At 36.4% G+C, this 24315-nt stretch overlaps 1 protein-coding gene across 1 annotated transcript in view; it reads right to left on the bottom strand.

The window, feature by feature from the left end:
* The window catches only part of CPNE3 (copine III), an 18914-nt gene extending 2930 nt beyond the window's left edge, over positions 1-15984 (bottom strand). Inside the window, exons 1-13 of the mRNA XM_009573427.1 lie at positions 15843-15984; positions 15070-15249; positions 13815-13889; positions 13284-13355; positions 12368-12451; positions 10608-10697; positions 7090-7188; positions 4197-4283; positions 3526-3585; positions 2495-2628; positions 1988-2042; positions 1835-1886; positions 1042-1175 (exon numbers count right to left, since the gene is read on the bottom strand). Of these exons, the coding sequence (XP_009571722.1) occupies positions 1042-1175; positions 1835-1886; positions 1988-2042; positions 2495-2628; positions 3526-3585; positions 4197-4283; positions 7090-7188; positions 10608-10697; positions 12368-12451; positions 13284-13355; positions 13815-13889; positions 15070-15249; positions 15843-15974 (1254 nt within the window). The 5' untranslated portion in view covers positions 15975-15984. The remainder of the gene's footprint in view (positions 1-1041; positions 1176-1834; positions 1887-1987; positions 2043-2494; positions 2629-3525; positions 3586-4196; positions 4284-7089; positions 7189-10607; positions 10698-12367; positions 12452-13283; positions 13356-13814; positions 13890-15069; positions 15250-15842) is intronic.
* Between the last annotated feature and the right edge of the window lie 8331 nt (positions 15985-24315).

Here is a 24315-nt window from a genome sequence, read left to right as displayed (position 1 = left end):
CCCCCCCCCCTTTTCCCTACTGGAAAAAAAACCAACCCCAAAACCAAAACCCAACCCAAAATATCCACGATATGCATTAAATGGCAAGGCAGCAAAATTTCTTCAATACATCCTTTCAGGCAGAAAAAATAAATCTCTTGCTAGGCATATGGCACTCGGGGGGAAAAAAAAAGTACAAAAAGTTTTGCTACTTTCCTAATATATAAATATTGATGACAGTTACTACTGAAAGACTACCAAGGCAAAACCTTATAAACCTCTTGGCATATGAAAATCCATAGCTCTTTTCCAAATTAGTTTCCACAGATACTTTTACATGCAAAAATAGCTAATCTTATTTTCTGATTTTACATGACATCTGAGATACCAGTATTTGCTATCATCAATGATTACGGACATACATGGCTTCAGATTTGCTGAATTTGCGTGGATTATTATTTAAATGATTCAATACTCAAGGCTTGCTCTTCAAACTTCCTATTTCTTAATATGGTCAACAACTCACATATACAATTTTAATAGGGAAGAGGGCACAGCACATACAGCACCTAAAGCTTTATAGTAAGGACAGTTAATTATACATGTTGGTACCTAGGTGTCAGGAGCTATATCCTCCATTTCTTTATTACCTTACTTAATCCTCTCTCTCAGCTATCTGATGTGAAACAAGGTCTAGTTGATTTTTCTCAGCTGAGGTTAAATCACTTTCCTATATGCAAAGGCTTAAATTAGACTTTAACACCTGTATAACACTGCAAGAGCTTGGAATTGAAGATACCACAAAGTTGCCATGTATTTTTAAGTTGATATTTCAACTCGGAAGAGTTTACTTAGTTAATTTAGGAGAGAATTGTTGTGTACAACCTGCAAAAATCAGTTGGCTTTTATCTCGTTTTAAGGGTACCAAACACCAACTCACAAGGTAAATGGCCAGCTGTCGAAACAAGTACACTTAGAAGCTTAAAAGAGAAAAACAGTATTTATAAACTAGAAGGGAAAGCAAAAAGTAAGAAAAATACACACACTACCATAAGAACTTACAGATGCTGTTTGCTGTTGTGTAGCTGCAGCAGCAAATCTTGCGACATGATTTATAATTGGAGAAAAATTTGTTGGCCCATATAACTTCACTTGAGGAAGACAAGCCCGATATGCATCAACAATCCCTTGGATTCCTAAAGAACACAAATAGAACTATTCCTTTTTTTGTATTAGAATTAGGATATTTTGAGGCACTCAATCTTCCTAAAACACTGTATATATCAGTTATTTAAAGTGATGATGCAAACATTTAAAACTAACCATGATGAAAAAAAAAAATGATTCATGAGCAATGGAGGCCTTCAGCTTGACCAATGCTTAACGCACATACTTGACATGCTTGGCTTTACGTGAATAGAAAAGCAAATACGGTATGCTCAAGTGTGTGTAACTGAACTACAACAGTTCTCTTCACCTGGCAGCTTGTGGTAATTACTGGTGTGATCAGAGAGGCGATCTTGAACAGGCACTAGCAGCATCCTACTCAAACCAGACAACTCCACACCAGCAGTGAAGTAGAATGAAGTGGCTTGACAACATGAGAGAAACGTTCCCACCTTACCTGTACTGTGCCCTAGCTGTTTAAAACACTTCTTTCACGAATCATTACAGAAGAGAGACCAAATGCTATTTCTAATAACTAACAAAACAGTTATAAAATTGTTTCCTGCTACACAACTAAACTCATTATTTAATTAGAGCAACATGCTTCACAGCTCACCTTTCAAGTGCTTTTATCCCCTCACTTTAGACATTTTATTCTCTAGGTCTGATGTTACTTTCTCAGACTTACCATTACAGAATGGGTTTGATGGGTTAAAATTTAATGGGAACTCATGTGACACCTGTCAATACACAAAAGACATAGTCAGGACTGTATATACAATCTCCTCCTGAAGTAAGTGCTTTTAGTTGTCTTGTGTAGTGCGTGTACATATTGCATTACCTGAAAGGAAGGAGGAATTTGTGCACCAAATCCAAAGGCTGGAAACATCTTATCTCTAAAAAAGCAATTTTAAAGAAAATTAAGTGAGTGCCTTCCTTTAACAGCTGTCATAGTTCAGTAAGTTTAGCTAATCAGTGCTGCTTTTGATCATTAAAAATGCTGTTTATTAAGCATTAAGAGGCAAAATTAAATGGAAGTTCCCCCCTGTAATTGTTTCTAGGACCAAAACCAGTCTTTAACACCAAACTGGCAAGAATGCAAGCATTTATCTAAATTAATGCTACTCTCTATATCACAGATGAAAAGCCTTGTTTGTCTGCTGTAAACACAAGCTTCTGCTTGTGATTATGTGATTGTGCAGTGATTCTGAAGTCTTTTTAGCTCTATGTTTCAGTTCAGAAGCTTCATTCCGACATACCTGCTGGCATCTTCAACACCGGTTTAAGAAATTACCACAAAAATCTATCCATATCTAAAAAATTATTTAAATAAAAATCTAAAACTTACGTATCATAATCCTGAATGACCATTCCTACAGACCAAATGGCTGTTAGGTATTCGTTAACTCCATTAGGGCTGAGGTAATGCAGAGAGTCTGGAGAGCGAGGGTCTCCATTGGAGCCTGTAAAATCTACCCCCACCTGTCAAATGCAATATTTATATCAAATTGCTGTTAGAGGTAAAATTATGTTTCTTATCTCTGGCAAAGCCAAAGTGAAAATCGTGAAAAAGTTGTAAGCAGTAGTTACCAGAACATCTACAAATCTAACAGGCACAATACTTAGATGCAGGTTTCTGGGAATATTAACACTCTTAAAACAAAACCAGTAGAAGCTCTGCATCTCTCAGAAGGGCTGAAATGACTTTCATCTGTCAGGTTTTCACTGTGTTTACTTTCAGTTACCGTTCACAGCAGCTCTTCAATTAATTAATTGTTAAATTAATTTCATCCTGTATCTTGCCATGCACATCTTTCCTCTCAGAAGTACGACTAACCAGACACCACAGAAGCCTAGAGACAGTTCTTTCTCTGACCTCAATGGGTCTTCTCTGCTTCGGTGATGAGGCATATTACCAGGGTGAAGACATCTTACTGTTACTTGTGCTGCATTTGGTTCGCAAACTACATAACTTAAGGGTTCTGACCCATATGATGGCTTCTGTATGTTGCTTTCATTAAGCAAAGGGCCTTGAAAACCACCATCAAGGACAAAATCTTTGGTCGGAGGAATTTCCTTATGAAAAGGAAACTTGAAGTAAACCAGAGAACTGTAAATTTCTCCTTGGTCTCCATCCACACAGCTCAGCTACTTCCTAACAAATGTAACTACAGGTTCAGAACTTTGTGCGATGGGTAAAGAAAATCATTTTTTCTAAACAGACTAGATGGACTCTGGCAAAATGGCTTCCCCCCTCCATGCTACAGAACAAAAAAGAAAAAAACCAACAATAATCAAATGAAGAGCACAGGCAATCAATTACATACTTCAGTTTGTTACAAAACCCAAAAGCTACTTTATAGAAATGATTTAACTCACTGTGAAATTCAGCTGACACCCACCCATGATGTAATCAAGGAATGTGCATTCTACTATGATCTAAAAACAGAAGTTAAAGATAGAAATTCACTTTTTTTTTAATGGGAGAAAAACAGTAAGTATTATTGCAGCAACTTTTGACATTCCAGATTTGTTATCTTTACCCATGCAAAGCACTACTTTTACTCTATTGATATCCCACCTGCTTACCCACTGCAATGAGGATATTTACAGCATGGGACATCACACACTCAGTGCATCAGAATCAGGCCTTTTACAAAATTACAGGCAGACAACAAAGCAGCTCCAAAAGCACTATCATTTATATAACAACATAACATATTGTGACAGACTTACCAGATTTTAATTCACCATAAAACGGTGAGTTGGGAAATGCAGTGGTTCAGGAATGGCCTTACAAACTGGTAAGTGACCTGTGCCATATAGATGGCATCTTCAAGAGAAAGTGAGGGGAAAGGGGAGGACAGGCACGTGATTCAGCTGTCAGTCTGTCTCCTTATATGAATCAGAGCCCTTAAATATTTACTGTGTCTGGAACTTTCAGACATTTTGAAGTTTCTTACAGTTTGAGGGTGAAGGCATACTAGAGATGAGAGTTGTTATGCCTGAACACTTAAAAACAAAGAGTCATACCAGAATATACTACTGACCTCACAGTGCTTAACGCTCACAATGCCAGAGTTCTTATAGCTTTTCTTCTTCTGTCTTTTCTTTTCATTGATGCACTCAAATTCAACCTGCATGAATGCAAACAAATCCAACAAAAGCACTATAAACATCATTTGTGCAACAAATCTAAAAATTCTTTATTTTAGGACTGATACTTTGGGCTTGGATTAAAAATGCAGTTTATATCACTATCAAGCAAAATTAAACCCAGCCCGCCCAAAATCAGTAAGAAAAAACCCATTATCAAGACAGAAATCCTCTCTTACCCAAAAGCTTACAAAAATGTCTGTGTAGACAACTGTATTTCAGAAATTCTGTACCATTTTCCCTCTGAGAATTCTGCTAACAACTTTCTTTTTGGTAAAGACACGGTGATTCAGGCAAAGCATCACTGTTTCCAGCAGCCGTGGCAGTAACGTACAAAATAAGAGGTATATGTTTAAGCTTTCCAAAATCAGTTGTTGAGGCTTCATCAACTAAACCAATACCTTAACCTCCAAGTGCAATCAATGGCTAGCCAGGTTAAGCAGCTCCTGCCATCATACAGTCATGATGGCACAATGCAGTGTGTCTCGTGCATAAATAGTCTGAGGAGGTATTCCAGACGTGCCTTCTGGCTCAGAACCAGAAACAGGTTCCGCTGCTTTGGTTTAAGTTAATTAAGTTTTAAAAAGTGATCTTGCAATTAATCTCAAGCAAAAAAATGCATTAACAAGATCAGAACCTAAGAAGTCTACACGCCTTTCTTTACCTTCTCTTTTTTGGACACTTCACCACCAGCATCACTTCTATTTGATGGAAATTGTCTTTCAGGGACTTGTTTTTGTACTATGTCAATTGGTGAGGTACTCAGTAACAACGGCCATGGGATACAGAGCACCTACAATCATTCAACTACATTTTATAATCCTCCAACCAGAGCACACTAACAGCATGCCTGGGGGGAAGATACACCTTAAGGGAAGGGGTGGTGGTGGTGGGAAATCAGCAATTCTCCAGAGAATGAAAAGCCACCCATTCACTCCAGTCACACAAGATCAGCTTTTTCAGCAACTGAGGATACAGTCACACCCTTGCTTGCCTCAAGTAAACTTGAAAGAAGTTGTGCCAAATCTCCCACAGATGCAGCTGATGTCAGAATTGTGGGAGTAACTAAATATCACACTTGGAGTATATAAAGTCAAATTCTAATGTGCACTGGAAATATTTTACAGGCATTATCAAATTAATCAGATCACACAGGATTATAGGTTAGTTCCTTTTAAAAGTAGAAGAAACCTGAAGCACATTATTTGTGTTGTCTCTTATCTCCGCTTCATCTTACTGACACAGCAATAAGTTACTTAGAATAGGTATAGCCACAGTTCTCATGAAAACAACTTTCTTAAAGCATTTCCAAAACCAGCACAGGCAGATTATAACTTAAAATACCTTTTCTTTAAATTCAAAAGAGACCGCACCTATTATGCTACTAGGGGAACAGCGAAAATAGATATTTGTATTCTCAAGGAGCCTTTACATAACATGCTTCACACTGCACTGGAACTCACTACCACAGTTCTTACAAAAAATATGTGCTTGAAAATGTGAACATACAAACGTGCTAGGTTTGTTTGATTTACGATACTGCTCTATAACAAAAGTGCAACTTTTTTTTTTTAAATGAATGAAGAAAAACATCTTGTTAAAAGATTCATAAAATCTTCATTAATAAAGCAGAAAAAATTATTTTAAGAAATCCTCCTGCTCCCCCGTTGGTTGGTTTTTGTTTTTGTTTTGGTTTTTTTTTGCACACTTTAATTACAATAATAAGAAGGATCACTGTCAGCATTGAAAGCTAAACTGATACCATCTGGCCCAGCATTGAAAGCTAAACTGACACCATCTAGAAAAAATGAGAAAAACACCTAAGAGCTCCAGCTAGGCAACATATGAATGACATGCATATGATGAGTCCAAAATTCCTTACAAACAATATAAAACCTTAAGAGGCATTTAAACTGAACCATGCATAATTCAAAACGAATTCAGAAACAGGTATCTAGAAGAAAAGCATGGCAGGGCACAAAGCAGCAGTCAAAAAATCACTACAGTCAAGGTTGACTCTTCACATTGAACAGCTCTGAAGAATTTAGTACAAATGCAATACTCAAGATGCTAGAAAAGTACATGCAGGCACTCAATATATCGCATTATTGCAGGAGCAGTTCTGCAGGTTTTACAGAAATAAAGGAAAAGATGGTAAAATATTTGACAACATACATGTCCATAAACCAAAGACTTTTATGTTAAGGTTGCTATGCCACCTTTCTTCTCCTAAATGTAAACCTTGTCTATTAAAAGGTTTGCAAATTGTTATAGTTCGTAAGAACAGGAAGGGTAATTTCACTTTAATGAAGAGGCACCTGATGTAACACATTCAATTGCATTTTTGTGCCGTGGCATAAATGTTGAATTTTTTTCATATTCACTGAAATATGCATTATAGTGGATAAGTGCCACACTTGAAATAAAGGACTGAGTAAAATCTGAAAAAAAATACTACAAGACTTAACTGCAGTGGCATTTGTATTGCATTCTGTCTTTGACACTTTAAATTTTTTTATTTCTGTATTCTTATGATTAAGTGAAATTCATTTGTGCTGACGATTGGGTATTTAGATATGTAACATTAAAAACTGTAACCAAGATATTAATCCTAGGAAAGTGGATGCCTAATGTAAATGCTGAGTCAGCCTCAACTACAGTAGCATTGTTAAGCTGTAGCCTAACACAACTTCGATACCTGCAAGTCGAGTGACACAAGTTTTGCTACAAATTGAGTAAAATAGCTAATCAAAAACACACAGGCAGTTTAGACTATGTAAGACTTACAGGTGAGGACCGAGATGCTTCCTTCAGTCTTGACATCGTAGTTTGAAAACTTCCTATGAGATCATGAGACCCATCACTATCATAGTCATAGCACTCAACCTAAAATGAAGCATTATTCACTGTTAGTAACAGAAATGACTCTACAAAAGCAATAAACAGTGCAATGGCATTTCTAGTTCAGGCAAACCTGAACATCCAAAACATTCCTAAATCTCTTGTATCATGGTGTTTTTCTCACATTGCAATCTTAGAATCGCATAGAGTTACATCTAAACATTATGGATTAAGATTGGGTAAAAGCCAATATACCCAGTTTCATATCAGATCTTCCACTGAAGTGAAGGAGAGACGAGAATACTACGCAGTGTCAGGGGCCGCATGAGCAGGTAACATCAATTACATTGAACTATGTTTTGGGAGTGAAGGGGTGTCAGGAAGAGTAGAAAAACAATCTCTAGGTTTTTTTACTGTCATCTTGGATTAAGAGACTTAGTTTTTCGGAGGTATTAAGGAAATTTAACTGTCTCTGAGCATCCAGCTAAAAATTTAGTAAATCAGTTATTCAGTGATCATGAAAGTTTTATTAATACTTTTACATTACTTTATTAATCTTCAAAATAACTCAGAATTTATAAGTATATGAAGCTTCAGCCCTAAATCTAGAAACAAGACTTGAATTTTTTTTTTTTTTTTTTTTAAGATTAGCAAATTTAAACAGTCACTATGATCCACACTTCATGGATCTGAACGTCAACTAAAAATCTCTCTTTTCCTGTATTGAATGTTTAATGATAAGTTTTACTGTTCAATTAACTCATCTTTTAACATCTCAACCCACCAAAGAAGGCAGAACAAGAGAAAAATAGACTTTTTTCTGTTTGAGAACCTATCAGTTTGAGTGAGCATAATTTTACCACTGTTATTTTAACATTATAGTGTCCTCAATTTTTGTTTTTTAAAAGCTCAACTTACGAAGTGCCCCAACTGCCCTTCTAGATAAAAAGCTGGGTATTTATAATAGCATACGCTAATTCCCTTCACCTGTGATATTTTATTTCAATTTAGCAACACAGACATGCTAGTTAACTTAATCAAATCACAGAAAAAAATTAATTTAATAATAATTATAATAACAATAATAAATCAAGAGTCAAAGTAGGAATCCCCCATTATTTGGAATCAAAGCATAAACTTCAAGAGAAACTTTTCTGAATATACACGGCTTAAACTGAACAGCTATTTTCACATCTGTCTTTCCAGACTGAAAAAATCCTATTCAAGAAAGAATTTAGTTGATTACTTGGCCAATTCATTTAGGAATAACAAAGTGAAGCAAACTACTTCAACATACACTTGAGCTTCTGAGAGGAATAACCTTCTGAAAACAAACAGTAATGCTGAAGTACGAAATATGATGCACAGATCGCAAGTTCTACACTGTGCAGAACATGCCTCTGTTGCGGTTTGCACTACTCCTACAACATTTTGAATGCACTAACAAATAAATTAAATACATGCACATGCACTGAATAGCAACTTAAATCTCATACAAGCAGCCACAGTACCAACAGACTAATGTTCATGGCAGATGCTGTGTAAAAATTCTTTTGAATGCCATAAATTGAGCCAATCAAATACTCAGCCAAATGCTTCAGTACCTGAAATTTAAAACTGAAGACATTTCCAGAGCCAAAAGTTATGACACCTGTTCAGAGTTAGCAGAGTTATTTCTTTTTCCTGTTGAAGGGATTAAAGTTTGTCTTGCTTGATATATTTGACCCATCTAAGCCAATTTTCAATACTTACTCCAGGCAAGACAGAAATATTTCTTTTGTTCCGTGTATGCTCTCCTGGACACAAAATAGCGCTAGGGAACCATGTGATAAAACTGCATACGTATTTTCCCCAGCAGAACTAGGCATGCTTCAGATGAAAGGCTCACATTTTCAACACAGAAAGACTTCACTGACTGCAAACACACTTGCATGGAACATAGCAATAAATCCAGAAGATAAAGAATCAGCTTGGTTTGTGCATTGCTGGGGATGCACAAACTAAGCCATTAAATAGGTGAAAAGCCACTCATTATGGAAAAGTCGGTGGTTTTACTTACTATGACAAATAGCCCATTACGTATGCAACTGTGCACATATAAAAGTGTTAAAAGTATTGTATCCTTCAACAACATTATAATACAATTCTGTCTGCATTTTAATGTTTGAAGTGATAGCCCCCGGATTTCAAAGTTAAGACATAATCCTACTGTCTGTCTGCAAGTCCAAAACAACTCCAAGTAAAATCTATTTCCTCTGGAAATAAACCTACACTTCTGAGGTAAGATTGCAAAGAACAGACTTCATTAAAGTGATGATAAAGCTGAGAATAACTCCATCTTAATAGATATATTTTAATTAATGGTCTATAGTTTTAGTATGGCTGTTTACTGAAAAAAGACAAATATATTTATAGTATATGGAAATGTAAAAGCTGTCACAGCTATTTTGGAGAAAAGGGAAGCAGAAAGGAATGAGAAGGAAAAAACACAGCAGCAAGGGAAGCAGGTTCTGGGCTTGTGAAGTTGTTCATTAGTCTGCTCTCTAATTATGTATTTAAATCTATACAGGTGCTTGTAACACCCAGATCCCTGTGGCTGTTAAGCATTTTCCAGGACTGCCTCAAGTCATATGACTAATACCTGTTACCTGCAGATCATGCTCTCATTTTTCCTTCCCAGAGGAAGAACGGCAAGTATAGTGGTTTGTTTCCTTTGATTTTTTTTTTTTCAAATGCTAAAATATCAGATTCCTAACATGTTCATAATAGCTTATAAATGGCATTTTGATTGGTTGTTTAGCATCCCCTAAAGGGAATTCCTAAAGAAAACATTCAGAAGTTAAACATAATTTATTCAAGATAAGATTTGAAGATACAAAGAGTTAAAAACCAGTCCTGGTAAAACTATCGCTTCACAGGTTTGGTTGACTTTCTGCCAGAAAGTTTCATCTGAGGAGAAAAGTTGCTACATCTGGTATCCACAAGATACATCTGGTCGACGTCTGTTATCTCAGCTAATACACTAAGTGTAATTGTATCAGGTAGTATAGTAAGAATTTCATTAGTGTTCCCTGTTGCACCAGTAACAAAGAATTACAAGATTCATAACATAGAGCAAAGCATATTCTAGCCTTTACCACGCGTCTTTCGCTATACAGTATCTTAACACCATCAATATTGGCTGATGCAACACTAAAATTGTACGATCTAAATAAGAAACTGAATGGGACATTTCAAACCTACTTATGTTCAACTGGTTTCCCAGACTTTCAAAGACCAATTTTTACCAGATAATGCATCACAAATGTGAGGGGTTTTTTTCCTAAAACATGCATGTATCTCTGTGACTTTCAAATAGGAATAACAAAAAGAGGCAATAACTAGAATAACACATCTTCCATTTATTACATATCCTACTTTTTTTTTTAATGAGTTGATTCATACACACATTTCATATACACTACCTTGATTGACTTATCCATGTCACTGTAACACAGAGAATTAAGAGAGATTTTAAAGGGCCTCCAAACAGGATTCAGGTTGTTTTTAATAACCTGTGAAAAAAAAAAAAAAAGCCAGAATAGTATTGTTCACAAGAGTGTAAAGTAATCATTGTAATTGGTCATACCTTCATGCCATGCCATGATTTTTGTAAGCAAAACCAGTTGACTAATGCTGCTGTCAATCACTTCCTGCAATCCAAATCCTAACATACAGGATACAAGCAAACTAAATATTCCTAACATGCAGTAGTATTGTCCGAAAGAGATGGTCTCTTTCAACGCCATATTTTTCTAGACTGCACTGTGATCTACTATATCATTCAGCTACAACACTGCAAATAATTAAATTTCTTTATCATTACATAAATATTGATTTTTTTTTAATAAGCACACACATATATAAATACACACAAACATAAATAAAAGTCTGACTTAACAAAAAAACATGGAATAAGATTACATTGGAATTTCATTAATGTAATGAATACATTAATGCTCTGGAGATTACAATTCACTCCAGCTTATATTTATTCTAAAATGCCACTTACGGAAGTGTTCCTTCAAGAAATTCATGGTATAGTTAAGCAGAAACAGTGCACGAGGACAAAGAGACACCCTACTGCACGCAGACTCTCAAGCTGAATGCTAAATAAATGATATTTAAGAATAATACTGAAGGATCTTCAGAATTTGTCAACGGGAAAGTATCTGTAATATACCAATACACCAAATAATGATCTCAGAAAGCACACGAAACTACACACAACAGCAATACTTAATTAATAATACTTAATAATAGTAATACTTATACTTCCAGCACTGCAGGAGTTCAGAGAAAGAAATCTCTCTCTTGAAAATGAAAGCAGTAAATAATAGTTAGTAACATAAAAAGGTTTTTAAAATCTGTAACATAAAGAACTAATCCTCCAGACAGTTCTAGGCTGGAACAGCAAATTCTGGATACATTACTGAAATTGAAGATGACTGAAATCCTCATGGAAAAGATACATTCTACGCAGAAGAACCACCTCATGAGAGAAACTATTTTTATAAATCGGACACAAAAAAGATTTATATTTTCTTCAACATCCATGCTTCAAAATCAATATGGTCACCACTTCAAATGCACACAGTGCCTCAGCTGTGACTAGGGCCTGAGATTCCACTACGGTGAGACATTTTGAACCTACTCCTACCCTGTCAATTGCTGCCATGGGACCTCTGCACCTCCTCCTGGGTGGAAGGCTGCTGCTGCTCAAGCACGTTTTCCCTCACTCAGCATTATCCTTGGCTTGCCCTTGCTATGCAAGCATTAGCTATAATTACTTTCATCAGTAAATGGTACAGCTAGGTGACACTGACATAAGAACAGCACAGCCATAGGAATGCCCAACTTCTAACCTCAGAGTAGCACTGAGACAAATATCCCTGTATGAGTATGCAGTACCTTTTCAAAACATTTGTTTTCTTCTAGATTGCAGAAAGTTTAAAAAAAAAAAGTATTTTCCTTTAAAATAGGATGGCACAAACCAGAATCAGAGTAAGGTAGATTTCCTGTCCTATCAGAAAATCAGTGGAAGAGCTGAGGTGATTTCTAACTGGTCTGTATGTCAACTACCAGACCATTCTCTTCTTTTTGTAAGGCACTGTACCTCTAGTGCTGTGACACACTGGAAATCAAACAACCTTAATCTCTAGGTTGTTGACTGAAAATATCCTACCTCTGTTCTGTGAACCATCACCCAGTTTCCATCTCCAGTCTGCTTGTGGAATTCCAGATAAGGATCTGACTTTCCAAAAAAATCCTGTATTTAAAGAACATGTAATTACCCCAGAACAGCCCGTGGCATGAATGCTATTAAATGCTAGTTAAAACACACTTAGATTAACAAAAAGTAAACTAAATATTCAGGGAACAAAAGCTTTAGATGAAGAAATGCAAGTCTGATTATATTACCACCTGTGAAAGAGAAGAAGAAAACAGGGCATGTCTGTCCATTTAGGATAAAATTTCTGCAGTGTCCACATACAAAATACCTGACAGATCAAGCAAAAGAATACTTATACTAGTAAGTACTATGATGCATAGTTAGGAAACTAAGGATTTCATTCAGTTCAAAAAATATCATTAAATCGACTGGGAAAAATAATTTTTAAAAAATTAATAATGGCAAAAAAAGTTAATTTCGTTTTTAAAAGCCTTTCTAAATACAGTATTTTTAGCCAGTCCCAAAATATTTAACGTAATGGATTTATACACTCCAAGTACACTCTTTACCATTTATTTGAGATCGCTAACAGGTAATTATTTATACAACTATTCAAACCAAAGGATATACCAAAATTCCCTTATCTTTATGATTAAATATAAAGATTTACATTTAAATGGATGAGTGCTATTCATGGAATATCCCTGCAATGCACTTGTCTTATTTAGAAATATGTTATAATTAATTTCAAAACAGCCAATGAAGTTACTCTGAAGCAATCTTTCTTCAATTTCTTTTTCAGTGTACGAAAAATCTTAACGGATTTGATTATTTCAGAAAAAAATAAGAAAGAACATTTTAATGTTTCTTGTTTTGACACGATGCTGATTTTACTACTTTATCAAAGAAACGGCAATCACTTAAATACCTTATTGTCCAGTTTCCTTGCTTCTACTTCCAATATAACCACCCTGTTATCCTTCACTTCTTCTGCTGTAATCTAGATAGGCAAACAAAATAAAATACTTATTTTGTATTCAGGAACTACATAGTTTTCACAAATTCACAACACTCCTGTAACAGGTCCATTAAAAAAATATCATGTTTGCTCACAAATGAAGCATTAAAAAATGGGGTGGAGGGAGGGAGGAACAATTTGGTTTGACATTGGGATTCACTAGATGATGACACTGACAATTAAAGATACTGCCCAAACAGTAGCACATCGGATGCCCTAATTATTTTGATGGATGTAATGAGACTTATAGATGCAGAAAGTGGGCTGCTCTCCTTTTGGATGACAATGAAATATTAGTGGAGGAAAAAAAAAATGCTTTAAGATACTTTTTACAACACTGTAGATTAGACACACTGTGTTCAAGCTACTAAAAAAAAAAAAAAACCCACAAAAACATTTAAGGATAAACGCTGAAGAGATTTATTGTATTAATTGTCTTACCGTAATACTTCCTCTTCCAGCAGGCCTGCCATTTTTAAGTACTAATGGTTTTGTTAGAGTCCTGCTAGAAACTATCTGCCAAGACAAAATTTGAGTATCAAGCATTATTAGTGCAACTTAATAGATTTTCAAAGGAATTAAATAAGATAGTGAGGTATTCTCATTTTAGGAATTTTTCTGTCATCATGAAGATGACAGCATTACATTTACTTCCCATGATCTCCTATAAAAAATAAGTAATACTTGATACACTTAAAAATTTTAAAATACATATGCAGATGAACACATGCAGAGTTTCAGGAGCAATATGAAATAAAATGTCTTGTAGTAACATGATACACATACATGGACAAAGATACTACCTTAAATTCCAATCTCAAATTGTTCTGAAGTTTTTCATACATACCATTCAAATACATGCAAGCCACGTTTCATGAATGGCTTCAGCAAACAGATTTATAAACACAATGTTTGTCATGCAAACAAACATCAGCCTCCCCCTGCAGTGTTTCTAGTTGATTTTATTTTATCCTCTTCAGGCAATGCTTTCTCAGAAGTGTGTCTACTCATTCTACAGGTCCTTCTTTATTTTAAGAATGAATGATTAATTTTAAATTGTTACTGAATTTCATTTCACAATGCCTCCGTCTTCATAATGCACTTAAAATAAAAATACTTTAGACACAGGCGAGGAAAAATCCCAAGAAGATTCTCCTGAGAACAAGCGCCTTCAAAGGACCTATTGGAAAGAACAAGTTAAAAAGAAGCTGCCCGATTGTGATAGCACCAATAGCAGAATTTGACAGGGAAATGGGAGTGAAATCAGCAGTAGGCAGAACCAGAATCACTGCTTGCCTTGAGTGGAAAGCAAATTACAAGGTTAACATGGCCCTTGTGAACACTCTTATGTTGCTATACACCAATTCTCTTTTTATGGAGCATAAAAATAAGAATTTGAGTATTAGAGTAAATAAACAGCAATTACTACTTTGTGTTCATTGACAGTCCACTTACTTTCAGACAGCAATCTTTCAGTCACCATTCTAAGTATATTTCAGGACATTATCTCGAGACCTTTTGCAAATAAAATGTATATACACTGAACTGAGGCTTGAAAAAACAAATGAAGGGAATCCTATTCAACTTAAGAGTACCCCAACTACACAAGAAGATAGTGATAAATTTAAGATAAAAGTGGTTAATGATTTGCATCAATTATTTTCTTAATTCTAAGGGGAATCATCTGCATACTTACTTGTCCCAGTGTACATTCAAATTCTCCTAAGAAGTCATCATCATTCAGATCAAAGGTTTTGTTATCAATGTCATATATTCCAAATTTAAGTTTCTGAACAAGCTCAAAATAGTAATCAATTAGGAATTTCTTGGCAAACTTTGGGTTCAAGGAATTCTTAACTCTTTCTGTGCGATCAACCTGCAGTTAGAAAGATATCACTTTATCCAGTATTTCACCAACCAAACAAGCACTCAAATCAAATAACATTATTATTAAAAACTTTTAAAAGTTCTTCTTAGTATAAAGTATAAAGCCATGTCGTCCTACAAACCTTTCATCAAATGTAAATAACTACATTATATTGCAAAACCCACTGCTGTAAGTCAGAGATATTTGAGGACCTGTTTTTCTTTGCTTCCTGTAAGGAGTATCTATTCCTGTATAGGGAAGACCAACATAAAAATGGTATATTGTCAAATCCAGGATGAGACCCTAGTTTTGGCGTACTGTATTTATAAAAGCACATTTAAGCACTTGGAAGGCTTCTTCTGTTGGTCTACACATGGCTGGGGGAACAGTGCTAAAAATCAGACAGGTGTAAATATTTATTAGAAAACGATTATTAGTGTGCTACCTGTATAACTATTACAGACATGATCTAATGAAAAGTATTCAGAGGTGCTGGTATATAATTAAAATATTTTAATGAAATCATACGCTCCACTGTTTTAAAAGATCCAACAAGTTAGACTGTGTTTTTAGCAGATTCTATGAGAAGCATCATACTGTACCTCATACCACTGCTGACCACTCGTGTTCTGGAGAAGCACACACAGTGGGTCTGACTTGGAACCAACATCTTTATCCAAGAGATTGGTGCAGGAAATGGTCAGCTCCACCTTTGTCACGCACTGTGCCGCCATTTGTTAAGCTAGAAAGCAGCAACAGAAATCATTATTCTAAAAATGGACTAAAAAGCAAACAATGGGATTGTCACAATGCATTAATTCTCTGACAGATCATTAGAATTGTTAGCTTGTTAGGAGAGAGATTCGAGGCTCCAAATGCAACTTCTAAGATTTATGATGTACCAACAGTATTACTATCACACTCTTGGCTTTGCCACATAGGTATAAAACTTCATTTCAAAATCTGCACATAAGAAACAAGATCAGGTTTCTCAGAATGCTTGAGGAACCAAATGGAAAACAGCATACACTACAAAGAAAGCAGTGGTTTGAACTGCTGACAATAAAACTTCGCAAGCTTTAAATTACATCCTGCAAAGTCCACATGAATACCAGTACCTTATAATGTAGATAATAATAACTCAATGAATAAGGAGAAAAAAAAAACCCGTATGATATACTTCCCCACCAAATCTTTGTAACAAAATGCTGAAGCCATTAGCATGGCAGAATTGGAAAAGAAGTTTAAGTGGGTAATAGGAATAGGTAATCTTGCTTTAGTAAATCTTAAAAAACAACTACAATTTTTAATAATAGGCATAAACAACTTTGAAGTCAAGTAACAACTGACAATTAGGAAGAAGTGTTCTTTCTGGAGGTTCATTTAAAAGAACAACTGAAAGCTTTCTCACATTTCCTCTTAAGTATCTCAATTACTCTCCACTGGAACTGAGAAGACCAGCAGATACTACAAACCTACAGAAACAACTTCATTATCAGTTATGCATCCCACTCTGGGATAATGTGCATTTGCAAGCCTCATTAGGTCTGAGCAGCAGATATTTTCTATATAAAAAAATCTCTATAATTATACTCTTCAGGAATACAGTTGATTATTTCCAACACCTCTTTGGGAGGTGAGCCTCTACAGTACAATTGCCCTTGACACTAAACAGAATAAGGAAAGAAAGGCACCTGCTTCTTTCTAGGCAGCTCACTTGCATCATACACATACAGTGTACTTGAACACGAAACTATACTTAACCCAACCCATCTCTCTTCCTTTCACTACATTCATATGACTTTTGGTGAAAAGGAACTTTTTTTAGAGGCAAAAAGGGAAAGAAAGATGGAAAAGAGGAATGATGAACTGAAAACAGGAGAAAGAAAACACAGTGGTCTGAGGGAATTTTCCTGAGGCTTCCTATATTCCACTAGGGCACGCTTCACACGTTACCTCTCCATCTATGTTTTGGTATCTTAGAGATGGACCTTTTGGAGGCTGAAGTAAATCTAAATGATCTGTAAAGGAAACACTCAAACATCCATGCACACACATTGTTAAGAAGCGTGTCAGATTCATGGAAATCCTCCTGCACCTCCCAAACACCTAAACATGATTCCATCTTTAAGTATCTTTTGCTCCCATGACTTTACCAAGTTTCAGTCATTGTCCTTGAGGGAAAAAAAGTGAAGCTCTGAGTTCTAAGTATTTAAATTGTTTTTAAACCAATGGTTTTTAGGCTTAGAAAGCATACCTTTAAAAAGCAGTCTGCCCCCTTTTTCCTGGTTCTTTTTTCATACTGGTATTTTCCATTCCCTATTGCTTTCCTAGCTGCCAGACAGAGCTTATTAACAGTCAGTGGCTTTGCCCATAGAATCCAGCACAGACCAGTGCATGACTCCTTAATGGTTGTTTCCAGAAAAACAACTTTCTGCGGACAAAATGATGCTCTAATACCCACTGATGCTGCAACTGCAAGTAGAAAGGGTTTTCATGAAATTCAACAGAATTCAAACTTGAATTGAGACATATTTCTCAAAAGAGTCAAAATTTTCTTGCTCTAACTGCCCTGAAACTCCTTATTATTATGAGTCCCTGAAAGGACTTGTAGCCACCTTTCTTTCGTTAAAGTAACATTTCCAAAATCACTGGTAAATAGATAGCATCCAGTCAACCTAAAAATCTGGTCAGCTTTTTCTACTTAGCCTCTGTGTGTGTGTGCATGTCCCACTTCTCTTACATCACAACTACCTTCTCACACGAGTAAGTCAATTCTGTTACTTCCTCTCCTTCTCTACATGTCACTGACTCTCCCACTATGCATCTAATGTGGGAAAAGAGTAGATTTAGCAAAAGCATCCTTTAACACACAGAGAAAGGAAGAAGAAAAAAGCTGCTTCCCTTCCCTGAAATGCAAATACTTTTGTTTGAGACCTAATAATTGCATCCATATTAGATAAAAGACAACTTATAACAAGAACATGCATTTATCCAAGTGGAGGACTCTCAACTTGAAACCCAGATACAAAAGCAAAACTTCCCAAATCCTGAGATGGTCCTTTAATCTCTTCCATTTTCAGTTTTGCAAAATCCAAGATGAAAAATAATGCAAGGCATTTTTGTCAGAGGTTTTGAGAATATTAGGAATCAATATTTATATAATGGGTTGAAGAGGTCTATAATACTTATAATGCATTTCAGGAAATAATTTTGCTATTTTACTTGAAAAAAAGACAACATGATTATGCATAATACCATAAGACGGATAAGTTTTACAGTAAATAGTTGTATACAACCTGATTTTCAATAATATTATAAATATTAAAAGTTAGTAAAATACTTACTAGTGAGAAAAAGTCATATCTCATTAACCCAAAACAGTGTTTATGGTAGTGAAACTCAGTACATAAACAACAGATACTTCTCTTGCAACACTGCATTCATCACAGAACTTGCAGAGGGCACACAGATGCTTCACATGTGTGAACTCAGAAGTCTTTTAAACAGCTACAGCTGTTGAAGCTGTGCATGTGCTGCACGAATCCTCGTAATCCCATAGTGCATAAAAGGAAGAATGACTCCAGCTCCACCCAATTCTCCTCATGTCTGAAAGCCTGCGTTAGCAGAAAACTTCCAAAACAGGTTTGGGAGGTTGGTGGTAGGATTCCTAAAGATGATAAACATCCTCAAGAATCAGAGTCACTGTCAGGTAAGTAAGCATGCTCTTTTTGAAGACTTAATGGAATACAGAGTCTGGCAAACTGCAGTCTCTTCATGATGGTGGAAATAAGAAATCACGGCTGCACTAGTGCATTACCTCTTGAAATACCATTCTACAACACACTATCAGATCTAGTAGGCAAATCAGATGCAAAACAGTCTAGATACATGACTGGATTACTTGCATATTTGGGATACTAGAATAACTTTACATGGACAGATGATATTGTTTGGGCTCTGGCAGGACGAGCCTTGACTGCCAGTAAGTTACATCACATAACAAGAGACTTATTTATTCGATTAGTTATTGTTATGAAAGTAACTATGCTCCCCATTGGCCAAATATAATTAAAACCTCTGCTTTTCTGTTTGTCCTCCATGTAGGGCACACCATAAAGTGAGGTAAAGCACACCAGGATGGGGCCAGATGACAGCTCAATAGTCCTTGTTATTGGAATAGCTTTTATGACTGCAGGAGCCTATCAGGCTCTTAAAAAAACACTGATAATTCTGGACAGGAGAAGACTGAAAATTACTATATAAATCATACGAAAGAACTTTTGACATCCAGACTTTGAACTGCAGCGATGTATGGGCACAAGGGAGATACTTGTTCCTGATCCTATGCCATGTCTAGGCTGTTCAAGAGCACGATTAGGTCAACTAAGTATATTACAAGTCCCTCTGCTTGAACTCTCATTATCAAAGCAAAACTGTAAGTCAAGGACTAGTCTTGTCTTGCAGTTCCATCAATCATAACGTTCTTTGAATTCCACTAATGATTCTATTGAAGATAAGTGGCGTCCACCAAATAACCCAGCCAATGTCTGCTTTTCAACAGAAATTGTAAACATGGCATTCTACTTGGAAAGGAACATACCTATTAGCAGCATAATCTTCTAACAGAGCACTTCGGAACTCTCAGACTGCAGCAATCCTGTCAATGCTGCAATACCAGAGGAGAGTACAGGCTTGCCCAGACAACCTTCCAGAGTAGTACAATGATATGTTCATAACTATAGGTGCTTCCCAATCTGACAAGCAGAAATACATAACTACAAGAAGACAAAAAGCCTAATGAAGTGACCGCTGCTCTAGCTGAGTTTGGTATCACTGCCTTTAGTCACAAGTCTCACACCTGTTCTGATGTAAGCTATTGCTGTCATAGAACATTTCCTAGTTCCTATGAACTACTAATAGACCCAAAATCCGTATTTTGTAGTTACCTCAGGGCCCAGATGGACCCAGAAAAAGCAGGGGAAACATTTCAGAACTTGCTAATAAAGTCTATATCTGATCAGCTAATCTTCTAGCTATAATGCTACCCTTAAGCATTTTATGTAAAATGTGTGCCAGACTGAAAAAGCAATGCTCCAATCCTTCTTGGATTATTAAGTATTCCCCATGAACCTGGGCAGATGACAACATGGAAATAAATTAATTATTCAAAAAGACTATAAAAAATGAAAGTCTTGAAACAAGACTAAACCAGAAGTAATACACATGAAGCTTTACTGTCCAGAAAATTCAGCGTATGCAACTGTTCAGTCTCTGCTCTTTCAGACAGGACTAAGATACCATTTCTTGCAAATAGAAATTTTGGTGGTAAAGACCTCTAGGCCTGTATTCCTTAGAACCTCTTTTATTGCATCTTAGACCAGGCAGTAAGAGCACTTCTTGCCACAGCCTTTCACAAGAAGGGTTCCGGTGAAAAACTGGCACAAAGATGGATAAAACAAGATTTAAATGAAAATAACCTGGGAGACAACATTCATCTGACAATATGACCTGCTCAATTCATAGTCTCAGCATAGCCCTCTAGCATCTCTTTATAAAGCTACATATCCAAAGAGCAGAGAATGACAACATATTCCCAGCAAATGCCACGTCTGCAGCAAGAAACTGACAATGAAATTATGACAAACAGATCCCTCTTTCCACTGATAGGGCTAGTAGCGACACAATTTCTAGTGATCTTGGACTACATATATATAAATGTATATTTTAAAAAAATCTCAAGGTAACCCTTCAATTCTCAAGGAAACGGACCACCTCACAGGAGCTGATATTTCATATAAAGTTACAAAGGCTAAGATTGTTTCATAATCTAATTTCATCACTGCATTTGAAAACTAGAGGCTTCTTTAAAAGTCACACCTCTAAATCTGAATTCTAAGCAGACAGCATACAACCAGGGGAAAACGTGTTTCCTGCATATATGTTTCATCAGAATATTTTTATGTCAATTACTTTATGGAAAACAATCTATCAACTATGCAATTTGAATAATATCTTAAATTGTGTATTCTTCATTGCAATTTCTCTATGTAGAGCCACTGACTGACTTTATGTAATTAACATTATCCAGAAGAAAAAAACCCACTTGTATCTCACTAAAACTTCCTGAGTTTTATTGCAGAAACAAGATGCAAGTGATCACGTTTTAGACTAATCCTTCTTACAGTCCATTTCAAGCCTGGCATGTTGTAACACTTCACTGTTACAAACACCAGTTCTTAAAAATGACTTTATGGTAACTTACCTCAGAGGTCTGCCTCTGGGCTTCTCGGCAGAAGGCTAAAGCTTCAATAGCAGCATTAAAATGTGAAATGAAGGAAATTAAAACCAAGAATTGTTATTCCCATATATCAATCAAAGTAACAGGTTCGAATGCATATACTTTGAGGAACTACAGCTCCTCTTAAAATAAATAACCTGTCTAACAGTTTTATGTATCCATGACAGCAGCACTGTAAAGATTATTTGTGGGAAACTCAGAGCCTTTTTTAGAGAACAAAGTACAATACAAATTAGATATTTAAAAAGTCCAGCAAGAAAAGCCCTTTAAGATTTTAAGAACAAAGATTAGATTATCTTTTTTGTCCTATTCATTTAATGCTTTTTTTCCCCAATAAGGTGGTAGAGCTTTAAAGTAAGTAGACCAAAATCAGTGGCTTGCAAGCTCCCAACGTGGCTTATGCTTTAAGATACCTATGCTTTCCTAGGCTGCTAAAGGTTGCCTTAAAAAAAAAGCATAAAAACACTGTCCCACAAAGGTCCAGCATAACATTTTGTATCTCAGTATAAACAGTAACACTAACTTGAAACTGACAATCACAAAATTACACTTTACTATAGCCCAGATGTATTTCAAACCTTCCTATGGGCAAACCAAGAGCTCTTCAGTCAGCTGTCCTTCAATTCTGCATCATAGCAGCTACTTGCACTTTGCAATCACTGTGCCTGGGAGGCACTGAAATCACTGAGCCTCATACGTGCTCTGCATATACATAGGCAGTGGTTCTGAATACAGGCACACAGCAATCATGCTACTTCCTGGAACCATCAGATTACTGCACATGTGCTAATCACCTACCATGAGGACTTCGTAATAACTCTCCTGGATATGAGAAGCACGAGAAACAAGTTGCCACCACTAGAACTAATTCAGCTGACTCCTAACTGTGTCTTGGATAAAGCACTGAGTCAACATGAGCACTCGATCCAGCTACAGGATGGGAAGGATCTACAGGATACAGTCTTCTTTCAACCATAGAAGAAAGTATGAACCAAGTCATCCAAATCATTAAGACTATTTCTTAAACTGAAGCTTGGATCCAGCAACCCAGCCCCAAAACTCCTACATTCGGAAATCCTTCAAACACTTAATAATGTCATTTCTAAATCCCTGAGCGACAGCATCTCATCTAAAGCAATATTAAAGACAAACCAAATAAATTAAACAAAAACACTAAAGAGCACCATAATTCTACTTCCCGTCTACTTGTTTCCACAAGCCACACCACAACTTCAAATGCGATGCTAGAAGGGGCCGTTATTAATCTTAGCCTAACTGATTGAAGAATAGAAGTAACTTTGTTAGGTTTAACAGGAAGTAATACCTACAAATACTATCTTGATCAAGCATTACTTTTGTTGGAAGAGTACCCTGACTTTCACTGAAAAAATAAACAGAATTAATAAGCAAGGAAAAAACGTATCTTACTACTTTGTCCCTAAAGGTATTTCCTAAAGGAAACCATAGTAATGACAGCATCTGATTCTAAATCAGAATAAGGGGAAAAAAAAACTAAACTCCACCCCAGGTAGTAACATTAACCTATTTGTGGAGTTGAGATTTTAGTTTTATTACCCCTAAAAAAAGGATCTTTGGTGTTGTTTCTACAAAACAGCTATTATGGCTTCCCTCTAGCCTGGAGAAACATTAATGCCTTGGGCATAACACAAGGCTGTAAAAACACTGTGGTACAGCACTGCTACCTTGGAATTCTGGCAAATGACATTTAATAATGGCTTAGTTATTCAACCTACCAGACATGGACTTTTGCTTTCAACAACTGAACTAAAATTAGTCTAATGGTCACATATAGTGGATTTGTATAGATTAATTCTGAGATATTTAACACAAACATACTTGTTGGAAAAACACTACATTCTCCCTAACACCATAATAGAAAAACAAAAAGACCTCTATTTGATTCTCCTTGCTCCTCTACACATCTTTCCTGCTTTTTTTTCTTCTAATGCTTATTGGTGTGCTGCATGCCCTTTGAAAAATCTTACCTCTGTGATTATACATATATAAAGTTAAGATTTAAAACTTCAATTGAAAAAAAAAAATCTGGGATTAAGTTTGACTCTAATTACTTTTACTAAATAAACTTTTTTGTACCACCACAGAAATATCTGTAACTTGAACGTTTGAGGACATAAAACTCCCAAGAAAACAAATGTAAGTTCTGGAGGCAGTGTGATGCATGTTACCTTGAGGATACTTAATGCACTTTGAAGATACGAGTATGGAAGCAGAAGTGAAGAGCTTTCATATTTTAACTTTTCCCTAGTGGAAAAGTAAATTATGACAACATGCATGTCAGCTAAGGTTCGTCTTACACGTATGACGCAACTGCAAGGAAGAAAGAAAAAACAACCACCCACTCTAACAGCAGCTCAGGAAGAACAGTGTATGTTTTTTTAGGAACGATGATGACTTCCGACAGTCTCCTTTCTGAAAGACGAAGGCGGTATTCAGAGCAGCGTTACACCCCCCCAGAGACCGGCGCCTAGGACTTCAGTGCTCTGGCGTACAGCTTTAACTTCACCGAGTTTCGCTACCTGAGGGACGGCGAATCAGACGACCGATTCCTCGAGCTCTGCAGAAGTCTGTCCCCAATTCCCCGCGGCGAGCTGCCTGTCTCCGGGAGCAGGGAGCGGGCCAGCCACCTGAGGGGATGTTTCACAAGAGGAAATGGTTAGGAGAGCCTGCAGGCCAGCCCAGCCCAGCCTCCCAGCCCCAGCCCCACACGCCTCGCCGCCCTCGTCTGCCGGAGG

Source organism: Fulmarus glacialis, unplaced genomic scaffold, assembly GCF_000690835.1.
Source record: "Fulmarus glacialis isolate BGI_N327 unplaced genomic scaffold, ASM69083v1 scaffold4150, whole genome shotgun sequence".
NCBI lineage: Eukaryota > Metazoa > Chordata > Aves > Procellariiformes > Procellariidae > Fulmarus > Fulmarus glacialis.
This window is presented reverse-complemented; position numbering and strand designations above follow the sequence as displayed.